The sequence below is a fragment of the Eptatretus burgeri genome, chromosome 15 (assembly GCF_056783735.1).
Source record: "Eptatretus burgeri isolate ZD-2024b chromosome 15, Ebu_testis_v1, whole genome shotgun sequence".
NCBI classification, from domain to species: domain Eukaryota; kingdom Metazoa; phylum Chordata; class Myxini; order Myxiniformes; family Myxinidae; genus Eptatretus; species Eptatretus burgeri.
In genome coordinates this window covers 5,308,661-5,320,100 of record NC_140975.1, presented here as the reverse complement: position 1 = coordinate 5,320,100, position 11,440 = coordinate 5,308,661, and the positions used below count along the sequence as shown (strand labels likewise).

General features: G+C 47.5%; 1 protein-coding gene across 2 annotated transcripts in view; it reads right to left on the bottom strand.

The window, feature by feature from the left end:
• DDX10 (DEAD-box helicase 10) overlaps nucleotides 1-11,440 on the bottom strand; it is a 66,723-nt gene that overhangs the window by 37,084 nt on the left and 18,199 nt on the right. The window contains exons 8-9 of one of the 2 annotated variants that reach the window (XM_085857750.1): nucleotides 1,843-1,930; nucleotides 962-1,050 (exon numbers count right to left, since the gene is read on the bottom strand). The exons of the other annotated variant lie outside the window; for it this stretch is intronic. Coding sequence (XP_085713876.1) covers nucleotides 962-1,050; nucleotides 1,843-1,930 — 177 coding nt within the window. The remainder of the gene's footprint in view (nucleotides 1-961; nucleotides 1,051-1,842; nucleotides 1,931-11,440) is intronic. 2 annotated transcript variants of the gene reach the window in all.

Here is an 11,440-nt window from a genome sequence, read left to right as displayed (position 1 = left end):
GTCGAATATTGATATGCAGCCAAAATTGTGGATCGTGATCAGTTACATGATCAGAAACGTGCTCGTGCTACGAACGAGCGATCGTGCTCAGAAACGCAAGGCAAGAGTTTAAAAGACCCTTCCCGTGCCCTTTTTCTCAAGAGTGCACGGGGGTAAGGTTTTCCACGAACTCGCAGGTTCAAGAATATTCTCCCTCCTCTGGTCATGTCCCAGGAGCTCCATAACAACCGATGGCAACAAGAGTTGCCTTTTGACCAGATGCCACGTACTTTGGGACCCACGCTGTATTAACCTTATTGAACTGCAAGTGAAAGTGAAGGAATCGCTTCCATCCTTCCACAAACACCAAATGGTGAAATTTCACGGAAAGTAATCCAGTAATTCACCAGGACGATCTGGTCAACATGCTTCCTGTTTGCTTGAGCGATGGCAGTTCGTTGCATGTGAGAATGCTCACGATCGCTCCCAAATTCACGGCCATTTTCAAACTAAATGCACTATTTAAACAACTGCATGAAATATGTGGATCACCAACTTGCGCAGAAGGTCTCCTGCGAATTTCGGTTCGTTTGATGCTCTCCTTCACAAGCAACAGGATGATATACACCTTTAACAGCACGGGTGACAACGTGGCTGCCATCTTGCTTTCACCCAGAATGCTTTGACCAGCATCGATCTGACTTGCTCGGTGTATAAATTCCAATGCACAAAATTTCGTCAATTCATTATCTCTGCATGGTCTACAATAAGGTCCACAATAACGCGAGTGTCAACCTTGAACCACCCTCGTGGATCACGTGCATGGGTTTTCACTCGTCACTAAATCGGTTGAAAGTCGCCGGCATCCTTTAATCACGCGAGGATATCTTCCAGGGAACCCCATCGATTCAACTCCCTCCCAACCGCCAAAGCCATCCTTCATGAGCCCGCAGGCACGAGGCGTAAACAGCAGCGTACTCACAAAGCATACTGATCCAAGGGAAGCTTTTTCACATCAAACACCTCTTTGTTCCTCATGAGGAATATCGCACGAATGTAAGAGCTGAAACACTGATAAAACACAAGGAAAAACAAAAAAACGATTCAGTGAAGTCATCTTTTTAGCTACGTATGTCTCCAAGTAGCATCGTCACACTCACTCGTTAATTCATTAATTAACAGGAGTTGTGTTAGCCTGCACTCCAGGCCCTTATATTGATTTCACTAGCAAGCTGCCCATGCCGCACGGGATTCTAAACAGGGTAGGGATGTAGGTGGCAAAAATGTAAATGGCGTCTTCTGTCATCGAGCCGGCAAGCTGGGAGCAACAATTCCCATTTATTGGCGCATCTGATCCAACGTAAATGCTCTAATGGTGGTGAGGTGCTCCATTTGAAACCGTTTGTTCGATATGTGTAGCTTTTTCATGCTGAGGTCCGGAATAAAAACTTGGTGTCAAAGCCAGTGACCAATTGCAAATCAATAGTAGGAATATGCTTGCAGATGAGGTGCTAAAATGAGGAATTCAAGTTCAGAAAAGGAAGAGGAGGGAGGTTGATGAGAAAGAGGGAGAGAGGGAGAGAGGGAGAGAGGGAGAGAGGGAGAGAGGGAGAGAGGGAGAGAGGGAGATAGAGATATATGTAGGGATGTGCGAATAGGAGGGAAAGAAGTTTGGCGAAAAGTTGTCGTAAAGGAAAGTTGGAATAAAATTCCACCGCATTTGGGTTACATGTAATTAATCAATTAACAAATTAATAAAAAGATGGCCATTATACACAAACTTGACTTTTCATTTTAAAACTTGATAACCTACAACCCCGAACAGAACTAATTCCATCTACCCATTCACCACCCAAGCGTCACCCGCTGTGCTCTCTCCTTGAGCCCTGTGTCTTGAACCAAAAATTCCTCCAGGCTGCTCTGCACATCGAGCAGCTTCTTGGGGTTCACCCTACGAAGGGGGCACACCGACGCACGACAATCAGGCTCACAGCATCCTCCGGGAATCTTGTCAACTCGAGTGCACCAGTTGGAGGACGGCAGCATCACCTAACGACTGAGAGCATCATCAGGTCACAACATCAAGCAGTCCAGTTGGTGAAGGCTGGCATCGACAAAATTTCATGACGATAAAAACGTTTTCTCGAAGCGATGCCGATTGAACACACGCGGTTAGAAACCAAAGATCGACACTGCCATTTTAACGGTAGTTGCAGGCACAGTTAAAAAGCTACCATTGGTGCTCCGAGTGCTGAAAAGCATCCCGGAGTCGATATCACACCGGTTGTCCCATCACGTTTATGAGAATGGAGGAACACAGCCATAAAGTATCACCACAGTCAGATAAAAGCAAGTCCACACTGCCGGGATCTCCTCGGTTTTGTGAAGAAGTCGTGCATGTGGATGGAAGGAGGCATGATATTGGAGTGCACCACGGTACACCACCGAATGAGGATTACTGAAGGTTTGCTCAACAATTAACTTGAGAATTACGATGTGAAAAGGCTGCTCGAGTTCGACACCAAGCACAGTCCAATAAATAATTGGAAAATGGTTAACCATGTGCTTCTGCATCTTCGATCGTATGCAACACAAGGCAGCGCGGTGTAATACAGCCTGTGTAATATTACATACAGCCTGTGTAAAGATCGCATGGACTCGGGGAAGTTGTGGCAGGTGCAGGAGATTGTGTGTGTATAAATATGCGATGCCACGTGCACGAGCCACAATCTGAAACCACTCGGCATGGTAGTCTGCACATTCAGGATTGTTCAGCAAACGCTCAGCAAAGCAGAAAATCTCTGTTTTGACTTGGAAGCTTGTGAGTTGGGCTCTTGTATGCGCGTGCCGGTTGTGTGCAGCCTGCATCTCGGTTGTTACGAATCGCCAACGGAATGTGCTGCTCGATTGCGACTTGCAATCTTTGGGATGTACGACCTACGAACCTGACATCACAACGGCACTGAAATTCACAAACATTGTTGAATTTTGTGGGAGGGAGTACATCTTTCTGGACAGGTGGGAACATTGTACGAGTGGTACGTATGGTTTCAGGTCACATTTTTCATCAAGCGCTTTCAGATTGTGACGCGTGCACGAAGCGTGGCACATGAACGTATTCTTGAATCCACATTTATACACACACAAACTCCTGTACTTTGGAAAAAAAAAAGAGGAGTTTGTGCAAACACTTCAGATTTGTCGGAACTCTCACATTCTTTCACTGCCTCGTAGCCATAACGTACTAGATGGCTGTAGTTGTCCCTCGAGCCAACGAGGAACCAAGTCTGAGCATAAATTGTTTGGAGTCTCCACATCTGGTACTGGTGTGTGTGTGTGTGTGTGTGCGTGTGCGTGTGCGTGTGCGTGTGCGTGTGCGTGTGCGTGTGCGTGTGCGTGTGCGTGTGCGTGTGCGTGTGCGTGTGCGTGTGTGTGTGTGTCGATGAGTGCAAGATAAAAAGTTTCAGAAAAGTCCGTTCTTTTTGCGATATTTCAAATTTTCTACCACCAAGTGATTACTCCTCTTCGAGGGCATGTTGAAAAGTCATCCCTCCTATTCTTTTTCTCCAAAATAGGTAAAGACATTTAAATGAAACAAAGCAAAGTCCACACATTAGTCCTTCCCACCACCGGATGTGACGTTTCCTGATTGACACTACATGGCTCATTGCTACGCAAATCAAGATAGCTGAAGCATGAAGCTTGCATGACATCGTCAGTGCTGTGAAGCATGAAGTGCTGGAGATGAGAGTTGGGATGACTGAATGGAGATGAGAGTTGGGATGACTGAAGGGAGATGAGAGTTGGGATGACTGAATGGAGATGAGAGTTGGGATGACTGAATGGAGATGAGAGTTGGGATGACTGAATGGAGATGAGAGTTGGGATGATTGAAGGGAGATGAGAGTTGGGATGACTGAATGGAGATGAGAGTTGGGATGATTGAAGGGAGATGAGAGTTGGGATGACTGAATGGAGATTAGATGAATTGAGATGATAGCTGAGTACCTCATTACGATCCTGAGAGTAAGAGACGGTCAGTGGGTACCGTCACAAAGGATCACCAACTCCAACTTGGCTCCATCAGATTTTCATCTCTTTCCCAAACCTCAGGATAACCTTCCTGGAGATCATTTTCCTTCCGACAATGATCTCAAGTCCGCCGTGAAGCACCAGTTAAGTCAGCACGACGCACAATTCCATTGTGATGTCATCAATAAACTCCACCAACATTGATAGAAATGTGTGAACGGCAGTGGTGATTATGTTGAGAAATAAATCATGGCGGAATGAAGACAGATGTTAGTTAGTATCTGTATTTGTTTCATTTGAATACGTTTGCCTGGTTTGGAGAAAAAGAGGAGGGGGGATTACTTTTGAACACACCCTGGTATAACCATCTTCTACTTACGAGTTGTTTCCTCGAGTGAGGAGCTTTTGGGGATACTCATGATTGGACGAGATAGGGGGCAGAGAGCGGGGGGGGGGATGCAGAAGAAGCAGTCACCCTTTGCTTTGTTGTCCACTGTGCATTTAAACTTTTGCATAAATTCAAGTTTGGACTTTGCCAAATTGCTGGTCAATCATTCATCAATCAAAGGAGTGAGGTCGCCTCAGGTGGACAGAGTGGAAGGCTTGCTATGAATGACGGACGATCTTTTTTGACCTCGATCAACAAAATGAAAATGATCAAAATGAAAGAAAAATGAAAAAATTATCTTTTTTGATCAACAAAATGACCTCGTGACCCCTTAAATATGCAGGTCGTGCCGGGTCGGAGTATTACACACAGTGGTGAAGGACGACGTGCAAGATACAAGACAAACTAAAGTTTCCCGAATGTCATTTTCCAAAAAAAAATAAATTCCAACGAAAGCAAACGAATGCGTGGGATGCTTCCAAAGCGGTTAATAAAGAACGAAACCATTTAATTGGCTCATTTGTTTTTAATAAACGGTCCAGGCTCGGGGAAGTTGGGATCTTCTGTTTGAGTAATAATCCATCAGCTATAGTTAAGAGTTGGGTACGATAACTCGTGAGAGGCACGCTCAACTCTGATGCATCTGGTCTGGGTTCAAGGTTCAAGGTTCATTCCCAAATGGAATCAGATTTGATGACAAATCCTCCCTGGTGCTGCACAGGAGGGGTGATGCATCATAGAGTATGCGTGTTTTATGAATGGCGTGGCGAGCTGGTTTTCCCATCTGCTGGCATGTACTTGTAAATGTTAAGGATGAAGTTAAGGATTAAACACAAAATCAAATTCTCATGAAAGAGCTTCAACTCATTTAGCATCTGCTTTACGCCCCAAACAGCGCGCCATTGATGACAGTCTTCACTTTATACCAAATTGACACGTTTACCTGATGCCTGAGCGCATCACAATCACGTCCGTGTCATCAATTGAAAAGCCATTTAAACTGCAAAATGAAATGCAGCGGGGGAAACGTGACCTTAAAAAAGTACCGTCAGCACCGAGGTGCTGTGAAAGGGAACGCCACACGAGAGCAATGAGTGCAGAAAGGCGAACGAATAACAGACGACATGAATTAAGAAATTTACATATGCCCACTTGGCGCACGCACGCACGCACGCACGCACGCACGCACGCACGCACACGGCTTTGGACTATTGCACAGACCTGCTAAGCTATGGAATGCGAATGTCCGTGGAGTGGTCAGACTAGGGGAGGGTTAGTACAGCAAATTAACCACCATCGCTCAAATCATCGCGGCGCATGACCGCCATAAGGGGTGAGGGGTGGTCGAGCGGACCTCAGTCGTCGACTCCTCGACATTTCACGGCAGATAAAGAAAGCGCTGCACATGTATGAGAAAAGGGTTTAAATAGCAGCAGGCCTCGTTGACGAGGCGGCTGCGATGTCGGCGTGCTGACATGTACGAAGAACCGTGTGCGTGATTCGCCAATGCATGAGCATCCATGCAACATCAACTCCGCAATATGGCTGGCTCTTCATCCTCAGGTGCACTCACAGAATCTTGCTCCATCTTGTAAAGTTATACCAAACTCACATTCTGGTTTGCACAAAATGCTTCCAACCACTGGCATTCCTAGAAACCACAAATCAGCCTTCACAAGTCGTACGACTTCGAGTTTCATACCAAACAATTAAACTGACTAGTCAGAACAGATACTATGGTTGTGATTGATGTAGCCATTGCCACAAGCGACATGATCTGGTTTGGGTGGAGACGCATATCCACATGGTGCTGCCATTGCCTGAGGGCCAAGCCATGTTCTGGCACTGCCTCGTGATTACATCCAAAACACAAGTATATTATTTACTGTTGGAGATCTTGAATTATCAATCAAAATTTTGAGACCGCAAAACCACCTCCCCCAAAAAAGCAAAGAATTCACCTCGACATTAGAGGTCAGGTCAGGCCAGATTATATCTGTGACTTGCTACAGGTACCATGTAAACCTGTAATAACCTGTTCCATGGTGAGGTTGTCGGCGACTAAACCGTCTCCCCCGCCAGGTTTTCTGGTGAGGAGGGTGTTTGGATATGGACACCCAGCAGGATTAAAAACAAAACTTGTCAAAGGACAGAAGAGCTCCTTGTGAGCCAACGGCCATCCATACCTAGTGCCCAACTGTGTGCGGACGTCCTCCTGCAGTTGGGTTACTTATTAGGAGGTTGGTGGCAGGATTTGCATTCTGGCCACCGTAAAACCCTTCATTCCGCAAAAATACAAAAATGGAAAGAAATCTGAAAACCCACTCCATGGGAGTACCTCCTGTGCAGCTTCCCTTCCAAGGGGAACCCACCGGATGACGGGATTGGGCAAAGCCTTCGGGACCCCCAATCTTTGATGATAGGAGGGAAACCATGGGGTAACATCCCTGGGTCAGATTGCGGAAGAGTGGGTCGGAGTGGTGCTGAGGTGTCATCCACCAGACAGCGGTCTTGGGTTAACCTGAGGCGGTCTCTTCAGATGAGGGCTTGGAATGTCCTATCCCCAAGAGAGGATGATCACCTGTCTCTGTTATCATCTGAGCTCAAGTGTTTGGACATTGGTATTGCAGCACTCTCTGAGGTTCAGAGACCGGATTGCGGCGAGATCATGGTGGGTGGTTACACCTACTATTGGTCTGGTCACTCTGATGGCTACCATTCCCAAGGCGTTGCTGAAGCCATGTCCAATAAGCTGACCCCAATGATAACTGAGGTAACACCAGTCAACGAGCGTATCATGAGACTAAGGATTCGTCACTCCTTAGGTGTCATTTCCCTGGTTTATGCTCCGACTGAGGCAAGTGACCTCACCGTGAAGGACACATTCTACGCCACGCTCAAGTCTGTGGTTGATCAGTGCCCCAGACAAGATACACTTCTAGTCTTGGGGGATTTCAATGCATCGACTGGAACTGATAGGGATGGTTATGAGATGTGTGTTGGTCCCCATGGGTCAGGAACTATGAATCAGAATAGCACTAAGTTCCTTGACGTTGCAAGAAGTCATGGACTTCGGGTGGCCGGTTCATGGTTTCAGCGTCCACAAGCTCATCGCTGGACTTGGTATTCCAACGCTGGCGGTGTGGCAAAGGAGATTGACCATGTCCTCATTGATGGTCGCTAGAGGATGATCCAGAACTGCAGGGTCCACCGGAGTGCCCAGTTCCTCAATGCTGACCACCGGCTTGTTGTAACAACTCTGAAGTTGCACCTTAAATCCAAGATAATGGAACCATCCCAGCCTCGGCTGGATGTTGGCAAGCTCAAGGATGAGAGGGTAGCTGAGGAGTTTGCGAACAAGCAGAGTAGAGATTTGGGAGGTCTGGGTGCTTTGGGAGGTCCTGAAGAGTTGTGGAGCGCCTTCCAGACCACCGTCCTTGATGTTTCCGGTGGATGTCTTGGAACTCACCGTAGGGCAAAGAAGAATTTTGTCTCTCAAGGGACACTGGATACCATTAACCAGAGTCGCAGGGCCAGGCTGAATGGCAGAGCTGAGCTGTTCAGGGAGCTGAGGCGTAAAACTGTACGTGCACTGAGGGTGGACAAGGAGGCCTATGTGCGAGGAATCTGTGAGGGTGTAGAGCATCACCTGTGGTCAAGTGATTCTCGTCCCGCTTACAGGGGAATTCACACATTGCGTTCCTCCAAGCCCATCCCTCAGTGTACTGCAGTGAGAGCAGAGGGTGGTCGGCTCTTGACAGAGGTGTCCGAAGTGAAGGCCCGCTGGGCCGGTTAGTTTGAGCGGTTGTACCAGGCTGATCCACCAGCTGTTGAGTTGAATGTCAGGGGTGTTACTATCCCGATTGTTAACCCTCCAATAAACTGTGGTCCACCTTCGTTTTTGGAAGCACAGACTGCGGTGAACCGGTTGAAATGGGGTAAAGCTCCTGGGGTCTGTGGCATTCATATGTTATGTGTCCATGTGTTATTTCATAGTTTTGATGTCTTAACGATTAATTCTACAATGTAGAAAAGAGTAAAAATAAAGAAAAACCCTTAAATGAGTTGGTGTGTCCAAACCTTTGACTGGTATGGTAAATATATGAAAAAAACTAAACAGATACATATAAATATATATATATATATATATATATATATGTATTTCAATATATAGACACACACACACACACACACACACACACACACACACACACACACACACACAATTGCCTTACAGGGGTGGGAGGAGTTGTGCCCATAACCTGAGCTTGGGTACCAGGTTAGGTCAGCTATGGGAGCATGCATTGGAGCAGCGCGTCGCTACGTCCACTTTCCGCCGGTACTCCAGGGGCCTCTGTTTGACCATCCCCATCTCCTTGAGATGCCGATCAACCTGTTGCAACCACGAGGCACATGGTCAGCCCATTGGCCTCCTCCACTCACGATACTCCCTCGCTGAAAGAATCTGGTGAGCGGGATCAGTGTCAGGAAAACGAGCTACATGTCCATACAGCCGAGGCTGATGTTCACGGACTATGCAGGAAACAAATCTCATTTGAGTCTCTCAGCAACCACTGCTTGGACACAAAGTCTGACCAGTGATAGCCAAGGATTCTCCAAAGAGACCTGGTACCAAAGGAATTAAGTCTCCATCTCAGAAACTTGGTCAGAGTCCAAGTCTCACATCCATAGAGCAAGACTGGAAGCACCAAGGACCTCAAGACTCGGAATTTCGTCCTCCCACACAGGTACCGGCAGCTCCACACCCCATGATTCAGTGAATCCATGACTCCCCAGGCCCGACCCAGACGTCTATTGACCTCTGACTCACAGCCAGCAGAGACATGAATATCACTGCCAAGGTAAGTGAATCTCTCCCTGACCACAACATCCTCACCACAAACAGGTACAGACAAGATTAGAGCATCCAAGATGTCATCGAAAGCCGGGATCTTAGTTTTGACCCAAGAAACCCGTAATCCCAGTGGCTCAGACTCCTCATTCAGCACGTCGAGGGCCCCCAAAAGGATGTCTAAAGTCTCCGCAAAGACGACTGCATCATCTGCGAAATCAAGGTCAGAGATCTTGACATTCCCAAACGATGCACCACAGCTTGATCTCTCCGACATCCTCCCTAAAATCCAGTCCATACAAGTGCTGAAAAGTGTGGGTGCCAGTACACACACCTGACGAACTCCAGTAACAACTGGAAATAAGTCAGAGATGGTACCATGACAACTCACAGCACTCTCAGTACCAGAGTATAGTTGAGACATCAGATCGATCAGTTTTGGTGGCACCCCACGAAGACCAAGAATCCTCCAGAGGACATCCCGATTCACTGAATCGAATGCTTTACAGAGATCAACACAGGCTGCAAGCAGCCCCTGCCGAAACTCTCGTCTGCGTTCGGTGAGGACACGAAGAGCAAGGATACGGTCAATCGTTGACCTCTTTGGTGTAAAGCCTGACTACTTTGGACGCTGGTGCTCAAGCAGATGGTGGCAAACCCTCTCAAGAATTATCCGAGCAAAAACTTTGCCCGGCACTGAGAGCAACATCACCCCTTGGTAGTTGTGCAGTCTTGGCAATCACCCTTCCCTTTCCAAGGGACAACAAGACCCTCTTCCAGTCAGTTGGGATGATGCCTGTGTTCCAGGCAGATCACAAAACTGCATGCAACCACACGAGTGCAGCATTTCCACTAGCCTTGAGAAGTTCAACATGGATGCCACAGATCCCTGGAGCTTCATCCCATTTCAACTGGTTCATCGCAGCCTGTGTTTCCACAAACGAAGGTGGATCACAGTTGATTGGAGGGTCAGCAACAGTTATTGTAAAACCCCTGACGTCCAACTCGACAGCTGGTGGATCAGCCTGGTACAACCATTCAATGTAACCGGCCCAGAGGGCCTTCACTTCGGACTTCTCTGTCAATAGCCCACCACCCTCTGCTCTAACTGCAGTACACCGAGGGATGGGCTTGGATGAACGCAATGTGTGAATTCCCCTGAAAGCAGGACGAGAATCACCTGTCCACAGGTGATGCTCTACACCCTCACAGATTCCTCACACATAGGCCTCCTTGTCCACCCTTAGCGATCCTTCTGACAGAAAGGCAGCAGCTTCTTCCCCTCTCGTCGGATCTTGATAAAATCACAAACCGCACGTGTGGATAAGGACACCAGTCATGACGTATATAAAAATATATATATATATAATAATATATAGGCCACATTGGCCTCCTTGTCCACCCTTGTCCACCCTTGTCCACTCCCTGAACAGCTCAGCTCTGCCATTCAGCCTGGCCCTGCAACTTTGGTCAATGGTATCCAGTGTCCCTTGAGACAAAATTCTCCGTCATCCTTCACTGAGTTCCAAGGCATCTCCCGGCAACATAAAGGATGATGGTCTTGAAGGTAATCCACAACTCTTCAGGACCTCCCAAAGCACCGAGACCCCACAAATCCAAACTCAGCCTGTTCGCAAACTCCTCAGCTACCCTTTCATCCTTGAGCTTGCCAACATCCAGCCTTGGCTGGGATGGTACCATTCTCCTGGATTTAAGCTGCAACTTCAGAGTTGCTACAACAAGCCGATGGTCAGTATTGAGGAACTGAGCACTCCGGTCGACCCTGCAGTTCTGGATCATCCTCCAGCGACCATCAATGAGGACATGGTCAATCTCCTTTGCCACACTGCCAGCGTTGGAATACCAAGTCCAGCGATGAGCTTGTGGGCGCTGAAACCATGAACCAGCCACCCTAAGTCCATGACTTCTTGTAAAGTCAAGGAACTTAGTGCTATTCTGGTTCATAGTTCCTGACCCATGGGGACCAACACATGTCTCATAACCATCCCTTTCAGTTCCAGTCGATGCATTGAAATCCCCCAAGACGAGAAGAGTATCTCGCCTGGGGCACTGATCAACCACAGACTTGAGCATGGCATAGAATGTGTCCTTCATGGTGAGGTTACTCACCTCAATCCCATAAACAGAGACTCAGGAAATGACACCTAAGGAGTGATGGATCCTCAGTC